General features: G+C 42.0%; 1 protein-coding gene across 2 annotated transcripts; it reads right to left on the bottom strand.

The window, feature by feature from the left end:
• Positions 1 to 67: 67 nt before the first annotated feature.
• DSCC1 (DNA replication and sister chromatid cohesion 1) lies at positions 68 to 18322 on the bottom strand. 2 transcript variants are annotated; one of them, XM_086742583.1, is made up of 10 exons: positions 18305 to 18322; positions 13831 to 14024; positions 12028 to 12196; positions 8299 to 8427; positions 5950 to 6040; positions 4477 to 4615; positions 3415 to 3467; positions 2194 to 2351; positions 1505 to 1653; positions 68 to 708 (listed from the first exon to the last, which is right to left on the bottom strand). In XM_086742583.1, the coding sequence occupies exons 1-10, from the start codon at positions 18320 to 18322 to the stop codon at positions 600 to 602; spliced, it is 1209 nt and encodes a 402-aa protein (XP_086598709.1). In that variant the 3' UTR covers positions 68 to 599. The 2 variants fall into 2 exon arrangements, with proteins under 2 accessions (XP_086598709.1, XP_086598710.1); XM_086742584.1 differs by lacking the exon at positions 18305 to 18322 and having other exon boundaries at positions 2194 to 2348; positions 13831 to 14003.
• Between the last annotated feature and the right edge of the window lie 168 nt (positions 18323 to 18490).

Raw genomic sequence — 18490 nt, forward strand, 5'->3', positions numbered from 1 at the left:
AATATTTAAAAGGCAATTCTGCCAAGTGTTACAGTGTCAAGAGCTTGTGCCAATGTTATTCACAGACATGACCCTAAAAAGAACGACATTCCAAAATTGAGACCAGTGTAGTCTCAGTCAGGAATAATTTGTTCATGAGCTTGTCAAGGTCTGCAGTATTCAAAATGTCAACATTGCAACAAAATGTTAAACTTTAAGAATGCTCACTAATGGGCAAAAGACTAAGCATTGCATTTTGCTGTTGAAATCAAGTCCACTGATTCCATTATTATCAAGGAGGTTTTCATTTTTAATGTTTGACTTCAGTTTATGGATGGACAGGGACAGTGTGCTCAAGAAGTAGTTTGACTCCTGGCATAACTACAGACACAAAGGAAAAGGAAGGTAGACAAAGGCTGCTGACGCTATGTTTTCTTAGAAGAGGGAAGTGCCGCCACATTCTACTTAGCTAAGCAGAAAACATAACTCGTTCAAGCAGCTTAGCTGCTTAAACTCAAGAACACTGTATAATATCAGTTGACAACTTTCCCCAGAAGGCAGGAAGAAGCAACATTCCCTGTTACTCCATTCAGTGTGCTCAGTTCTTAAAACAATACTTGTTACGAAATGGGTCTTCTAGAATTATAAACTTTAACACCATTCTGCATTGAGGAGCGAGCATATTTTGTCAGAAGAGCACCAACCGTCTGCTTCTCGGCACATAAGTCTCTATAGAGGAAATAAAACCGAGGACATTGGCATTAGAGATAATCTCATACAAAATGAATCTGTGAAACACTTGTAAATATAGCAATAAACTGGATTAGGTTATTGGCAGGAAAAAAACCAAACTACTGTAATTGTCACATAATGCTTTACATTACCTGAAGTTTAGAACTTGGCTTGACATTTAAGCAACATGCAAAACTACATTATTTACTCCAGAAACAAGGATTTTGGTTTTTAGGGGGAGCTGGTTGGGTTTTATTATTACTGTTCTCTAAAGTGTTTTCAATCTAGCAAAACACTTAGCTTTGATCTAATTAATTATATTACAGTAAATTTAGAGACACTCAAAGGTCTGATGCAGGTACTTCTGGGTTACTATCTATATCTGTTCACATGTATCCTGGCTGGGCCTTCCAGATAGCACTGTAATGTAAGTGTTCACCACCAAAAAAACCACAGGACACAGGACGGGAACCACTATTACTCTGCACTTCCGTGTTGTAAATATGGAGACTGATTATAAACGTCAGGAGGTTTGAGTTAAGTATGCCCCAATGAAATAAGACCAAGTTATCCATCCATTTAAATTCAGTAGGATCAGCTTTTTATAACAAGTTTAAATCGAACGAATATAACTACAGTTCCCGGGGTGAGGATTCTGTTCATAGAGATTTTGCATTAATTTAAAAGGGAAAGTATCGTATTTGAGGCAATCATAGCTGATAAGAAGTCAGCTATGCAAAAAAGGAAGAATATAACACTAATTATATTTTAATAAAAAGAAATATATCCTTACTGTATATAGGGGGTAATATCCACTTCTGTCCACTTTTCCCGTATGCTGAATAAGCTGTTGAATCTTTCCTGATTGTCTTCAGGTAAGTCTTCTACTTTTAGCAGAAATATGGTCTCTGGTCTTGAGGTTCTATCCACAAGAGCCAAGCCCTGATCAGAGAGAAATGTTAAATAAAGACAAAACAATTAAACTTCCTTCTTTCTGGCAATAACCCATACAAGTTTCCCTTTGCACCGCGAAAGCATTCTAAAACCGCACTACTAGAGGCAAAGTGAAGAAGTATCATAAAGGTGCTGTTTTACAGGCAGTATTTATCGTTTCCTTTATGACAAGGAGGAAGGGGGAAATCTAAGTCCCAACATCTATGTTTCCTTTAAGTAGAAGGATTTTCATAGTGCTCGCTACTCTACTGGCTGGCACCACAGTCTGCTCAACAGTAGCTTCAGATACAGTTACATTTACAAGCATTAACCACACAACCGCAACTTTTCTTCAAACAGTGAAACATCCCAGACTTACAAAAACCTGAACTGTCATGACTCCAGAATACTGATGCTCATAGAGGATGTCAGCTCAAAAGCTGACAGACATAACACAATCAATCCCCATTAATCGATAAAATCTACATGTGCCACAAGTCAGTTACCAGCCTACTCATGAAAGAATCCATACTTCTTGAAGTTTTTTACCTTAAGTTGATCAAGCCTTGTTGTCATCCCTTCAGGGACACTTTGTTGCCAGACTTCTTGAAACTCTGATAGATTGAATTTAACTGCATTTTGCAAAAGCATTTGTGCTATAGCTCTGCATATTTTATCTTCACGCATTTCAAAGTAAACCTCCCCTGCTGAGAAACAAAAACCAGCATCTCTTGGGTTCTTGCTTTTTCACACTAGAACAGAGAACAACCTCATATTTCCATTCTGTTCTACACTCCTCTACAAACCAACAATCCTGTTTTTTCTTTTCCTCAAGGAGTAACCTGACTTGGCATTACTTTGGATAAATAATGGTATCTTCTTATTCTCAAGAACAAATTATGCAGCATATCATGTGTGTGTGCAGCACTGTCCAAGCTACAGTATTCATTTATATCAATAGATGTATTTGCCCTCCATCTTTTCCCCTTTCACAGTAACACTGTTTCTCCTACAGCTTTCATTCTTATTTCTCAATGGCTTGTATTAAAGTGGTTGCTGTCTGTGGTTGAACAATTAACTAAACTAACTTCCTTAATCATCCTTATGAGATGAAGGGAATAATGAGAATTTCTTTTCTTTCATACTGACTTAGCTAAAATTCTCAGAACCACTTTTCAGTCATCTGGACTTCCTGCAGTTCAAACTTGTTCCTTGTGTAACCTGCCTAAGTACACTAAGACGATAATCTGTGTCACTACAACTACTTTCCTATGTCCTTTAAGGTTGAGTGCAACTCCTATTTCAGTCAAAGGTGAGATGAAAGTAACTGTGACGAAGAAATCAGGCTGAGATTAAAGCCGTGACAGTGTATGTCTATATGCGAGACGGCCACTGACTATTCACAATAGCACAATTAATTGCTTAAACACGTGATATTCAAGACCTCCTAGAGTATCTAAAGAGAGATTCCACCTAAATTTTACAAGGGATCTGCCTTTAGTCACAAAATTATGGCTTGTAGACACCTAATAAATGACTTCAGCTACCTCTGACAGTTCTGGATTTTTCCCTAGTGTCTCGTACAGTTTAATAGTCCTTTTTCCTATGAAACTTCCCTTTTTCTGATTTTTAACTCACTATTTGCTCCCTCCTTTTACTGGCATTGTAACAAATTCATTAGTTTGGGCCATCCTCACAAAGTCTGCATTTAGTCCTGTGTAACTATTTTGTTTATGCAAAATTAAAATATGTATGCTTTCCCAAACTTACCTTCATCAACATATTTCCTTCCATAACTTAAAAGGGTATGTTCTATCATCTCTCTGGGGAAAAAAAAAAAAAAAAATCAGAAATCAAGTTGTAAAATTGTTCATTAGGACATTACAGAAGCAGTTACCAAGAAGATGAAGGAACAGGTAAAGTAAAAAAAAAAAAAAAAAAAAACCAACAGGGAGAACAGAGGATGAGACACATCTTCATGGCAGAAATTAACAAATTGATAAAAACTTAGAAGTAAGTTAAAAAAGGAGAAAAGGGGACAAAAAGAACAGAAGGGAGTTAATTCAGCATGTCATCCCCAAAAGTCTCTTCCACTTTCTAGTAATAACTAGCAAAGACTAAAAAGGTGTAAGGAGAATAAGGAAGAGACACTTGGAATATAACCTCCTTCCAATGAGAAATGACACAAGTCACAAGTGTGGCAGTTAATTATTCCTTACTGAATAGCAAGTATTTTTCTAGACCTTTGACATAAAATTACAGGCCAACTGCAGATGCCAATACTAAAGCAAGATTTCTTTTTGAGCCAAAATCCAAATAAATGGAAAACACTACATATTGTAAACTTAAGACTTTGTTTGAATGGGAATCTTAAATTATTTCATGACTCCAAATGATAGTACAATAAACTCAACTCTTAAGATCTGAATTCAGTATTATACCAGGAAATAAACCACCATCTCAGACATTATGCAAGAGGTAAACTAAACATTTTTCTCTAGCTAACCTTTAGAAAAGGTATTTCAAGATGGTCAGCAATTTACAGCTTAAGTACGTGCTACTTCCATCATTTGCAATTCAGCAGTAATGTTTCTACTAAGGAATCCATGAAAATATTACCAATAGACTCTAAAATCATTTCACTAACTGGTCTGTCTGAACTACTAATGCCTTTGTGTATTTTAGAGCCTAAGAAAATGTATAATTAATACCACAGTAACTGGAATCTAGAGTTATAAGACTATAATTCTAATAAAGAACTAATAGTCATAGTAATTAGTAATAGTTAATAATGATTGTAAACAATTTTAAGGACTAAAAGTAATCACTTACGTGGGCTCTAAAGGTCCAAGTTCCTCAAGGCAAGTACGTAAAGGAACCTTACTTAAAGACCAGGACTCTGAGTCTATTAGCTGAGTCACATGATTCAAGAGTTTCATCTCATAGTCAAATTCTAGAATTCTCCAATATCCTGCCAAATAGAAAACCACAAAAAATTGTTACAAACAAAACATTAACACCTTTATGCTATTCCCCTGAAGATACATTATAGGAGTCTGGACATTTAGGTCACACCTTTACAAAGTACAGTACATTCTGTCCTTTCCAGGATTAAAATTGAGAAAAAGAAAAGAATAGTAAGAACAAAATGTAAAGGAGAAGGAAATGAAATTCTCTCAATTATTCATAACTGTTTATGTAGACTAACTGCCACAGATACAGAGACACTACAAAGCCCATCCCAAGGTGAATTAGATCTGGAAAAACTAATACTTAATTCAGACACAGAACTGCATGAACAGAACTGACTGCACTGGCTCTGCAAAGTGGCAGTTCAGGGCCAGCCAAGTTTGCAGAAATCCAGATGTGACAAAGCACAGATCGGGTAAAATGGTGCTGCGCAGCTGTAAATGACAAGGAAAGTCATCTGTGAGATCCTCACCTACCTAATGGGACGGTATAGAGGAATGGAGCAGAAGTCTTCCCAGTGGTGCTCAGTGATAGTACAGGAGGCAACAAGCACAAATTGCAACAAGGGAAATACCAGCTGGTTATTAGGAGAATGTTTTTCCCCCTGCAGACAGTCAAACACTGGAACATCTTAGACAAAGGTTGTGCAATCTCCATCCTTGAAAATGTTCAGAACTCAACCAGCCGAGGCCCAGAGCAGCCAGCTCCAAGTTGGCCCCGTTCTAAAGCAGGGGTTTGGATCTCATACCCTCCAGAGCTCAGTTCTGCCCTGTATTATTCTATGCCTCTAGGACTGCTGCCACCTGGCGTCCAGGTGAGGGTTTGGGCTTGGCCAAGTAAAGGATGAGTAAGACCTGTTCCAAGGTAAGACACTTGCTCCAGCCTTACCTCACATGGTAGGAAGACTTCTGAGATAAACCCAGTCTAGAAGGAAGAAAAGACCATGAAAGGGTTGGAGTTACCTAAGGATCAGCTATTTTTGCCTCTAGAACTGCAGAAAGCAGTACCCAGTCATCCATGAAGAGAGCAACCAGCCAAAATATATTCATGCTATGGGTGGGATACTCTGATGCCAGTGTTTCTGGAAGCAAAGAAGGAATTAACCTGGAAAGAGGCAGACTGGTCGATGCCTGCTATTTTATCTTTTTAATCAGCTTCACAGCAGCAGAGGATATAGGAAATATGGAAACAGTATCTTAGTACTTTGAAGTAACTTGCACCTTAAAACTCAAGGATGTGGAATGGGCCTTAAAAAAAAGGACACACAGGTATTCGGTGGCGGGGGGAAGCAGAGTTATTTCCTCATGGGCAATAATATTCTTTAGAGATAAATACCTTGAATTTTGCAGGCATCTATGACCTGTAATTGATGCAGTATTTCTTCTTCGCTTGCTTGAATCAGACTTAACAAATCTTCTGTTGTATACTGCAACAAGGGAAAAAGAAGGAAATAAGAGGTCATCCTCACTCCTCCTTTGCTTCAGCAAGCATGCTAAATGCACTATAAAAGACTTAGAAGATTTTTTTTTCCCCAGACTCTGAATTTTCTAAGGTTTACCACGCTCTCTGAAACTTTTCCTGTAACTGACAACATTTTGGGGGTTATTCAGTACAGGGAAGACTTTGTGCCACGCACAAGCAAGATACCTGTATTCCCACGATGTCAAACTAGCACAAGTAGACATTCTAAGTAAAGTATCACAGCAAGAATTAAAAGTGAATGTGTTCTGTCTTTCCTAAATCACATATTTTAATCTGTGAGATTCAAAGAAAAGGCAAAACAAAAATCACTTATCACTTTTAGATTGAAGTCAGAACTCCAACTTAGTACCTCCACTGAAGGAAAGCCTCCAGCATGAGCTCAACAGTTACATGCTGTGTTTTGGTGTCTGCTAACCAATTAGCAGACGCGTAGTACAGACTCAGCCACAGTCCATACAGCTCCTTGCAGAACAGTTACTTGGGGAGATGGGACAGTGCTGTGGGTACTGTGGTAAGGATTTAGGAGACATGAAAGTAATAGAAGGTATCATGAAGAGTGAAGTAAAAGGAAGGAACATCAGACTTGGATCCATAGGAAATGGCTTCATCAATTCCTTTGTTCACCTGACAGCCTTTTTAAATAATTTATTAAATTTTAGTTGATTATAGCGTAAGAGTATTTCCTATCAAAAAAGAATAAAAAAACGGATTAAGTACTTGAGATCTATTAGACTATGGGAACACAAGCGGAACAACACTAAGTTTGGAACATCCACATGTTAAAAAAAACATTCAATAAATACAGAAACGTCTTCTCTTCCTGCTGTGTCATTCCTATTAGACAGTATGTTGAAACATCATCAGGCTAAACAGCACTGAACACACAGTATTTCAGCAAGGGATGACCATATTGCACAGTACGTAAAAAAAAAAAAAATTTAAAAAAAAATGCTAGCAATTAAAAGTAAGCCCAGATCAGCACCCAAGTGTGTTTGCGAGTTAGATGCTGCCATTCAGATAAGAGCCTGCACAGGAGCCCTTGGCATTTGTTCCCCCTCTAAGGCCTGGCTAGCACTGCAACGGCTTTTTTAAGAAATCACTGCTCTCAGCTATGATAATTTTATCAGCAGCATCACCCTTGCAAACATAAAATGGAATGGATTGACTTGCATCATGTCCATATCAGCAATTTCCAGACAAGGATAATTAACTTCAATGCATTCAATCATTTGAATATGCCTTGCCATCTCACTGTAAAACCCAGGATTTTTATTTGGTGTGTCCTGATCAAGCTATGTACTAGCCTGTTTCTAAGTTTTCCTGTAATTTGCTAAATGACATCACTATGCATCAGGCTGGCTGAAACTTAGCAGATATTAGACTCTTAATCATCCAGAGAGAGGCAGCATTTCTCTCCAAGGGAGAAAAGTAACATTTATGTTTGTACATGCAAGCACACACAGATGGTTTGTTACTGTCAGTTTCAATGAAGCCTCAGTGTAAAATGTTTTGGAGTAACCATTTCTGTTTTTTAAAGTCAAAAGGAAAACCAACAAAACTCCAGGATTTTTATAAGCCTTTTATCTGAGATCATATGCTACACAGTCCAGGTCTCTTCATTACTAATTAGATCCTAAATTTGATTTCCTGGAAACATAAAAGGACAGCAGGACAGGATTTTATTTGTGTTTTCCCTTCTTGTAATGTCAGTCTTATTCTCTGTCTTATATCACCCTCATCATTCTCTGCAACTCCCTGCTTCTCGTTATCATCATAAATTACTGATTGGCAAGTGATTTGTACATAGGTGTCCTGTGACCTTATACTTAACTCACACATGACATGTCATACGGCCCCAAAGAGGAAAGGCTACATTACACCTTAGCAGTTGTAGAACTCTCAAAGAATTTACAACAGGTTCTGAAGACTTTCTTCAGGAAACTCCCCACATAAAAAGGGAAACCCCCAGTCTCTTTCAATGTCCTTTTTTTCCCTCCTCTTACTAAAAAAAAAGGTTACTTACCTGCTACTCAGTGGAAGTACTAATTATTACCAACTTGTTTAGAATTTTAGGCCTAAAAAATTAACTCAAAGCAGCACTGGGAAACATGGGAGCAAAGGTATTTTTTTAGTTAAGAATGTATCTTCACTTTAACTAGTCTGTTACCAATTACAATAAAGTAATTTATGTAGCTGATTTACCTTGGAAAATGTCTGATCTTTCCGGTTATCTGGCCCTTCATATGGATCTTCCATTAAAAGCTTCCTCAGTTTCTTCAGTCTAGGTCGGCTTCTCCTTAATTCCCAATAGTTATTGGAGAAGCCGGCAATCTACAAGAAAAAAAACAGTGACTCTTAAAACATTTTAATCTACCGTTTGGATTCAAAGAAGCTTACCAAAAATTATCAGCAAAAAGTGTTAATCTAGTCACTGAGAACAAGAATTTATTAATAGGTTAATTACTTTAATGAAACAATCATTATAATATTTTCAATTTTTAAAAATTATGGCAGGCAATGAAGAATAAAAATCCACCGTTGGTTGATAAAGACATGCTCATAGTGCATACAACAAAGGGAACAACTCATCTCCACATGCATACGACAGAATATAATCATGGGACATATTCCTGTACGATCTTCATCAACATTTATTTTCCTCTCAATACCAAGTTACATTACTGCCATAAAAACCCCCTGTATTATCTTGTTTCCATCTTCCCCACATCTTCCTGTGTGTCAGACCTACTTCACAGTCTTTTTGCACCCTAATGATAAATCATTATCACTAAGCCTAAGTAAAACAGACATTAATGAGACAGTAAGCTACATTTGCACCCAACTAACAAGCTGTCTCTGTTCCTTACTCTAATTCAACACACAAATTTAAAGCATGGAACAGGAAGCTCAGATGTAATCAATTCAACAACACTAATCTAATAAAACTTTACCTCAGGATTATTCAGAAGGTGTTTCATGGAGTACAGCTTGGACTTCCCAGAAGATTCGTTGAAGCACCCAGAGTACTGGAGGCCTTTCAGCATTGTTTCTGCTGTTAACCAAACCAACAGAAGTGGGTACAGAATGGCAGAGGCAGAACAGGCTCCAGCTTTGTGACTCCTGAGCCAACCACCAGCCTCTTGTAAAAAAGCCTCCATATAGTACTTTAAAATACCCTGAATGTTTTACCAGATTAGTTTTGTTTGGGGTTTTTTTTTGTTTTTTTTTGTTTGTTTGTTTGTTTTGTTTGGTTGGGTTTTTTTAAGGTCTTACATTTAAAAAAAAAAAAGGTTTAAAATAATGTTCCATTTAAATCAACTATAAGCAAATCATCTATATGTAGAAGTCCTATCCACATTCTAAAACACAGAAAGCTCTCAGTTTTTAATGTAACTATTCCGTAGCTTGCCTGGCACAAAATTCAGGTAAATATTATTTTCCTGATAAACTTCTAAGCTTTCCCCGCCTTCCCCACCATGTCAAATAGCATTTATCTAAGTTTTAGATTTTTTTTTTCCTGACAAGTTCTTTTCTGAGCAATTTGGTAATGAACAAGAAGTTACCCTGGATAGAAAAGAAAATACTTAATTCTAAATTATAATCCAAAGCTTGTAACTGGAGCTGGTCTGTGTGAGGTGAATAAAATGGCAGATACTTTGGCTGTGAGTATTAGCCTCACAAGTGGTACAAAGAGCAGCACCAACACTGCAGGAGAAGGGCAGTGAAGCCCCAAAATAGTGAGTAAACATAGTATCTATTGCTATGTTTCACAGTTTGCAGTGTCAATACACTATGTAATGTTTTTAAAAATAAAACTCTGTTGTGGTTTTGTTTAGTGAGGGGGGGCCTAAGGTGGTAGCTTCTGTAGGAAACTGCTAGAAGTCGTTCCCCTTTATTCAGTGGACTCAGCCAGGCCTAGTGTGGACCTGCTGCTGGCCAAGGCCGAGCCGACTGGTAGCAGAATGTTCCATGATAACGCCTCTGTGATAACGTATTTAAGAAGGGGAAAACAGAAAAAAAAAAAAAGAGAGAAGATGTGAAGAAGCTGAGCGTGGGCAGAGGCGCAGAGGGGGAGGTGCAGGCCTCACCCTCTGGCATCTTGCCGGGCGGCCAACTGGGCCTGACTGGGCCCAGCCTGGCTGCAAGAAGTGGAGAGGAGATGAGATGGATGATGTGAAGAGATTCTGAGAGGTGTCTGCCAGCCTGTTGTGAAGAACTTTTCTTGTGAGAGGAATGGCTGCAAATGCCAAGGTCAGTTCAGAAGGAGGGGGAGGAGTAATGCGGCTCCTGGCCAAGATTCCCCTGCAGCCTGTGGTGATGACCATGGTGGAGCAGGCTGTCCCCCTGCAGCCCATGGAGGTCCACGAAGGAGCAGAGATCCACTTGGAACCTGTGAAGGACCCCACACCGGGGGAGGTGGAGGCCTGAAGGAGGCTGTGGCCAGTGGAGGGCCCGCTGGGACAGCCGTTCTGGAGAGACTGAACTCCATGGAAGAGATGACCCACGCCGGAGCAGTTTTACGAAGGACTGTGGCGTATGGGTGGGACCCCACAACAGAGCAGGGGAGGAACGTGAGGAGTTCTTCCCCTGACCATGAAGCAGCGGCGTAAAACAACGCGTGATGAACTGACCACAACCCCCATTCCCTCTTCCCCCCTGTGCCGCTCGGGGGGGGAAGGCAGTAGAGATAATGTTAAGCTTGGGAAGAGGGAGGGGTGGAGGGAGGTTATCTTGTTGTCTGTTTCGTTACTCTGCTGTTTGTAGTAATAAATGCATAGTTTTCCCCAAGTCGAGTCTGTTTTGCCCGTAACGGTAACTTCAAGGATTTTCTCCCCGTCCTTATCTCAAAACCTCGAGCCATTTTTCCTTATATCATCTCCCCCTATTCTCTCGGAGGGTGGGGGGAGTGAGAGAGAGACTGCATAGTCTGGTCCCGATCGGGGCTGAACTATGACAACTCTAAAAATAATTCCTAAGCAAATCACATTTATGTTATGTTGACACGTGACTTCACAGGACTAGTGAGATTATTAAACATAGGGAAAAAAAAAAAGAATATGGAAGAATATTACTTTCTCATTAATTTAGTTTAGTTTTAATTTACTTTTTCTATTAGCTGAACTGCTGACTTCACAGAAGAAATGATGTTGGTTTGATTTTTATGTTCATGTAAGGACAAGCAGGATTACTCCTCAATGATGTCATTACATCCATTAGAGCAAATAATGACCTAGTAATAATAATATTTGCCTGTTTAGAATTTTAACTGTGCTTCAGAAGAGCAGAGAACAATGAATTCTTTAAACTGGAAACTCTGTCATTCACTCCAACAAATCTTCCCAGATGCTAGCTGAAAGACAGTCACCTTTGAGTATATTTCTGGATTTAAAAAAATATTCAGGTACAACATGGTGTAATCTGCCTTTTGGCAAAAGCACTCCTAAGAATCAATTTGCAAACAGCTTATTTTAAAAATAGCTGCTAACACTGAGAAATGAGATTTTATTTGAAAGCTTTTAATAGCTAACACAAGTAATTACTACCCACCGAAAACAAACCAAAGTTTTAACTTCTTAGAAATAATAATTATACATTATGGATAAAGTTCAGTTGCCTAAAGAAGGGCCCTAGAGCCATTTTGGACACTCTAAGGCAACAGCATGCCCCCTGTGTCTGAAACATTTTTATAAAGACATCCTCCTGCGGCTGTTCAATGTACAAAGAACCCAGAGGAGACTCACGTCCTTGTGCAGTGGCAACTCGTAGCTAGACCAATACCACAAGGCATCTAAAATGGCAGCAGAAGCCTATGTTTAGGCAACTGAATCCCAGCTGGGTTTCACACATGCATCTTCGATAAAATACAAGAAGTTACAGAGAATAAGAAAGTACAGAACTAAAGCAAACAAACAAAAATCCAGAAAGACATACCTGTGAATGAATAATATTACAAGATGTTTGATCTGCATTCAGCTCTTCTGGAATTTTGCAACCAGGAACAAACAGCAGCATATTTGAAGTATCTGCTATTTTCATGTCGTAAGTTTTATCTTTGCTACACAACACTGCTTGTTCATCCTTTTCACCACGGATCACTAGGCTGAAAAAAAAAAAAAACAGCACAAAAATAAAGATGTATTTTTACCTCTATTTCAGGATGAACACCTATTAAACTGGTCTGATATTTTTCCCACATTTATACATTAGTAAAGAAGTTATAAACTGCAGTTGTATTTGGTAACAGCAGTCACAGTATAGCAAAATATAAAGATATAATTGTCAATTAATCTAAAATATCTTAACACTATGTTTTTTCCTCCCTGAGTTTTCCCACTCTGAAAAACAAGCATTCAAGTTTTTATGCACATCACAGTCAAATCACCTCACCTGCCTATTCACCCTCCCAAAAAAACCACCCCTAAGTGATGCTTAAAACCTGAACTAGTTCACTAATCTCAGAAATTAGATTACAACTAGAAACTGGCCCATTGTGAAACAAGAAAGCAAACAGAAATTGTGTCTACAGTGCAGTGCCCGTCAGGTAATTCCCGCTTGAAAACATAAACGTTTTCTTGCGAGTAATTCCAAGCAGGAAAAATAACCATCTTCTAGAGCACTTTGGGACAAAGAATCAATGCAAACCCACCTCTTCAGCTCACATACTTGATTAAATAGAGATTAAGAGTGAGGACACAATACCAAAGCAGGACCACAACAAGGCAACAACATTCAGCTCCTCCCAGGCTACACTAAATGAAGTGCTCAGATTCAATTTCATCAAACTTCTCCTCTTGCTTCCAAAAGCTTGTATGCATGAGCAAAGCTCAGCTGTGCCCCAGGCGGTCCTCAGTGTCATTCTGGCCTGTAACCAATGACTCTTTATCGATATTGCACCGAGTATGAACAGGTTTACTAACATACATCTCTCAGGACTGTTTTCTTTAGAGGGAATTCTGCTATTATATCCTGTTAAACATTTGTATTATGTCACCAGCATTGCAGCAAAGGAAGACATTTTAAAACAGTATCAAAAACTTATCTAGAATCTGGTTTTGGTCCGCAATTAGAGGTCAGGTAACCACCCGGCCAATGCCTGTGCTAACGCTCAACATCCTTCGCGGTCCTGTTTGTCTTATTGTAGCCCCCTGCCAACCACCCGACCTCAAGACTTCCAGCAGGAAAATGTCAAAGCCAGTGGGATTCTTTTAAAAAGACGTAATGTCCTGTCCAAAACGCAAATTTTAGGCATTTATACTCATAGGCCTGAGGAGAAACTCTTCTCAGTTTTGGCTAGAAGTCTCCTCAGAAGCGATTTTCCCATATGCCAAAAAAAAAATAAAATAAAATTACCTTCTTATAGGCGTTACTAGTTTTTAGTTTCCAATGTAACTGAGCCAATGTAACTGAGACAGTTAAATTTTCACGCAAATCGTATTAGAAGAATAAAAGCCTCCTTTAAGAGCCACTTAACACTAAAGCGCAGCCCCACCCCATCTCCATCCGGCCGGGGCGGCAAAACTCCAGCCTCCCGCCGCGGGACGGGCCTCTCCCAGCTCCTCAACCGGTCACCACGGCCGACAAGCCCCAAACGGCGATGGGGCTGGGGGGGTGTCGCCGCGGGCCGAGTCGCGCTTCGCCTCGGGGGGCCGCGGACGCGGCCCCCCGAGGCGAAGCGCGACTCGGCCCGCGGCGACACCCCCCGCCCTCCAGGGGGCGCCCTCACCCCGCCCGTACCTGCGTCCCGCCTCCAACTCGGCGCAGAGGCCCGGCTCCAGCTGCAGCAGGCAGCACTCGCCGGTGCCGGCCTGCGGACCAAAGCTGAGGCAGTGGACGACTGGTAGCAGCTCCGCCGGGTTCAGTTTAGCCGTCTGTAACGTGGCGTCCACCTCCGCCCGGCTCCGCATGGCAGCACTCGCTGGCTCGGGCAGCTCCGTTCCGAAAAGCGCGCCACGCCAGCCCCCGCCTCCCGTCGAGGCGGTGCGGGTTGCGGCAAGGGGCGGGACGGCGGCGGGAGGCGGTGAGGCGGGCGCCGGACGGGTTGATTTTCTGGTTGACGGCCACGCGGCCGGATGTGCGCGTCGGGGCGGGCGGGAAGATCTCGGGGTTACACTGAGGGGAATCGTTCCACCGTCGGATCTGAAGAAGAAGGTGGATCTGTTGGAGCGGGTCCAGAGGAGGCCACGACTACCGTCAGAGGGCTGGAGCACCTCTCCTATGAGGACAGGCTGAGAGAGTTGGGGCTGTTCAGCCTGGAGAGGAGAAGGCTCCGGGGAGACATTATAGCAGCCTTCCAGTACCTAAAGGAGGCCCACAAAAAACTGAGGAGGGACTTTTGTCATAGGTCTGTTGTAATAGGACAAAGAGTAATGGTTTTAAACTAGAAGGAAGTAGATTTAGACTAGACATAAGGAAGAAATTTTTTACAATGAGGGTGGTGGAACACTGGAACAGGTTGCCCAGAGAGGTGATGGACGCCCCATCCCTGGAAACGTTGAAGGCCAAGTTGGAAGGGGCTCTGAGCAACCTGATCGCGTTGGAGATGTCCCTGCTCCTTGCAGGGGTGTTGGACTGGATGGCCTTTAAAGGTCCCTTCCAACCCAAACCATTCTATGAGTCTATGATTCTATAATTTGGGACAAACCTCCTGATTTCTGTCCAGCTGCACTAGAGCCAGGCTGGGCTGCAATAAAATCTATGTGCCAAAAAAATGCCATAAAAATCCACAAAATACCCTAAACAAAATATATCTATAAAATACAACCAAACCAGGCCCAATATGGGAGTTTCTGCACAGCTCTGACTGAGGCAGCACGCTCTAGGTATTTCCGTGAGACCGGAGCGTGAAAGCAAGGGTGGAGAGAGGAAGGCTGACCGAGCCGCCATTACGGGGCCTGGCTGTGGGTGAGGCAGCTGCAGGTGAGCACCCACGAGCGTCACCCACGCCTGCTCCTTCTGTCACAACAACTGTGGGGATAGTGTGACTGAGGGCATGTATCTACTGGCTCTCGTTGCCAGATGATCCCTTAGGAAAGGGATGGCACAGCCCTCAGAGAGGGGTTTGTGTCCCTGTGACTCAGGGCCCAGTTGGGCTTTGCACTGTGGCCTGACCTGGGCTCCATCTGCTTGAGGAAGCTGTGAGGAAGTGCTTGAGCTAAAGCCACAACAGAGATGAGTAACAACTACGGCAAGCACAATGGAAATACTCTGCAGCTCAGAGATTTAAGAGGAAGTCTACTGACATCCCTAAACCATAAGAAAAAAAATGAAAGCAGAAGCTCAGAAGACAGTGGCTCAGCAACACTGAGTCAGTCATCTGCAATGAGCAGCACAGGACACCTCTTCCCTGCCTCTTCTAGGATGGCCAGCTCCACAAAGGCTGGCTGATATCTTGCTGTGGGGCATATTAATGCTCAGCCTAGTAGCATGTTAGTCCTAGCTGTGTGCCATGTGCATAAGCTAAAAAATGATTACTTTGTGCTCGTAAGTTGTGTACATCCACTCGGAGAGTCCCTCTGTGCTTGGTATAAGCTTGCACCAAATGACCAAGACAAGGAGGTACCACGTTCGTGTGTTGGAACCAGAAGCAGGAGCTGGTGGAATGGAGGTGGCTGGGTATTCAGCCCAGCAGAGAGCAACTGTTGTTACATGTCACTTTAGTGTCCTGGTTTCAGTTGGGATGGAGCTAATTCTTTTTCCAGTAGCTGCTGTGTTTTGGATTTAGTATGGAATTTAGAATGAGAAGAATGTTGATAATACAGTGATGTTATTAGCTGTTGCTAAGAGATCAAGTATTTTTTCCAGCTTCCTAGTTTTTGCTAATGTGCAGGTGCAAGAAGCTGGGAGTTGACCCAGCGTGGCCAAAGGAAGAGTTCCATGACATAAAAGTTATGCTGAGTATATAGAATCATAGAATCATAGAATGGTTAGGGATGAAAGGGACCTCTAAAGGACATCTAGTCCAACCCCCCTGCAAGAAGCAGGGACATCTTAGACTAGATCTGGTTGCTCAGAGCCCCATCCAACCTGGCCTTGAATGTTTCCAGGGATGGGGCATCCACCACCTCCCTGGGCAACCTGTTCCAGTGTTCTACAACCCTCATTGTAAAAATTTTTTTCCTAATATCTAATCTAAATCTACCTTCCTCTGTTTTGAAACCAACAGGCCCTACTGAACAGTCTCTCCCCAATACATATGTAAGTGGGGATTGGCTGGTGGGCAGCGCACTCTCTCTCTCTCCCTCTGGAAACAGGGGTTCTGATCACTGTCTGGGAAATCACTGTGTCCGAGATCACTCTTGGTTCCGTTCTGCGATCGCTGCTGTGGTGGTTTAGCCCGGATCACCACACAGTTTCTTATTCACCCTGCCCCTACCTAGTGGGACAGGGGAGAGAAATTGGGAAGAAAGGAAAAACTCGTGGGTTGAGATAAAAACAGTTTACTGAAAATACTAAAAACTACAAAGCTAACAGGATATAAGGATATTAATATGTACAAAATATACAAAATGAACAATGTACAATTTCTCACCACCCGATGTCCGAATGACCGACGCAGCCCGTCCTGAGCAGCGATCACAGGAACAACACCGAGCAGCAAGCAAAGGGGGAGAGCAAGCTAGCAAGGTAGAGGGAACGATGCCAGCAAGCAAGAGAGAAGAAAAGAATGCCAAGGGTGCCCAAACGGATACCCGACACGAAAAGGAATAACTGAAAATGATGCCCCCTCCCATGGGCAACCCCCACTTATATACTGAGCATGACGTTTATGGCATGGAATACTCTCTTTGGCCAGTTTGGATCAATTATTCTGTCTGTCTTTTGCCCAGCTTCCCGCATCTGCACGTTAACGCGACCTTAACGAGACTTGGAAAGCCAGACAGTGTCCTTGGTCTCATTCACAACAACTCGTATCATCAGAATGTTTTTATCAACATTCTTCACACACAAAATCCAAAACACACTGGCTACTGAGAAGAAAATTAACTCCATCCCTGCTGAAACCAGGACAGTATCCACCCCTTATTCCATACCATTTACGTCATGCTTATAGATATACACACAGATATCACTATCCCATCCTCGTCGCCACTATCTCAATCTATGAGCTATCCCTCCAAAGTCTGTTGAGTTAATTTAGTCCATGACTTTGGGCCCCATCTGTGATAGCAGTCTCTCAGGGCAGGAGAGATGGTATGTAGTGTGAAGTTGTTACATACTGCATCTGGAACTCGTAGCTGGTACCTCTGGCGCGGCTGGTGTATCACGTCCATGGTCTGCGAGTTGAAGATGTTGATCTCGAGGAAGTTGTTGGTCACCAGTTCTGACTCCATCACTGCTGCACATCACTCGGTTTCATCGAAGCTTGTTCTTCACTGTTGAGTGTGATTCTTGCTGCACTACCTCTGATAGAACATAAAAGAACTACAGACATGATTATATACAGTTCAAATTATTGGCTGTTTTCACCTAGAATCAAATCTCCTTGAGGTACACATCGGACTTCCCCATCCTCCCGCATCACCCACCAAGTACATCCAGGTCCTTGAGCGAAAGCAATCCCACGGATGGGTTTGCCTTTGCCCAGAGGAGGAATAACCCAGACTGTTTTCCCCAACATATTCCTTACATGCACCACAGGAACTTTATCACCATCTACAGTATGTAAAAGTTCAGATTGGGCAGGGCCAGCTCGATTGATGGATCCCCGAGTGTTGACTAACCAAGTGGCTTTTGCTAAGTGTTTGTCCCAGTTTTTGAAGGTTCCACCACCCATTGCTTTCAGTGTAGTTTTCAGCAGTCCATTGTACCGTTCAATCTTTCCAGAGGCTGGTGCGTGATAGGGGATGTGATATACCCACTCAATGCCATGCTCTTTGGCCCAGGTATCTATGAGGTTGTTTCGGAAATGAGTCCCATTGTCTGACTCTATTCTGTCTGGAGTGCCATGTCGCCAGAGAACTTGCTTCTCAAGGCCCAGGATGGTGTTTCGGGCGGTGGCATGGGGTACAGAATATGTCTCTAGCCACCCAGTGGTTGCTTCTACCATTGTAAGCACATAGCGCTTGCCTTGGCGAGTTTGTGGGAGTGTGATGTAATCAATCTGCCAGGCCTCTCCATATTTGTATTTCAGCCATCGTCCTCCATACCAAAGAGGCTTTAGCCGCTTGGCTTGCTTAATTGCAGCGCATGTCTCACAGTCGTGGATAACCTGTGCAATAGTGTCCATGGTTAAATCCACCCCTCGATCACGAGCCCATTTGTATGTTGCGTCTCTTCCTTGATGACCTGAGGTGTCATGGGCCCACCGAGCTAAAAATAGTTCACCTCTGTGTTGCCAGTCTAAGTCCACTTGGGAAACTTTAATCTTAGCAGCCTGATCCACTTGCTGGTTGTT

The sequence above is a fragment of the Chlamydotis macqueenii genome, chromosome 2 (genome assembly GCF_036417535.1).
Source record: "Chlamydotis macqueenii isolate bChlMac1 chromosome 2, bChlMac1.mat, whole genome shotgun sequence".
Classification (NCBI taxonomy): Eukaryota; Metazoa; Chordata; class Aves; order Otidiformes; family Otididae; genus Chlamydotis; species Chlamydotis macqueenii.

Excerpts from the sequence above, each read along its gene's own strand:
- DSCC1 (XM_086742583.1), bottom strand. Across the intron at positions 8,428-12,027 it reads GTAATATTATTCATTCACAG|ATTGCCGGCTTCTCCAATAA; the intron begins GTATGTCTTTCT and ends TTTTTCTTGTAG. Across the intron at positions 1,654-2,193 it reads CAAGGCTTGATCAACTTAAG|GGCTTGGCTCTTGTGGATAG; the intron begins GTAAAAAACTTC and ends CTCTCTGATCAG.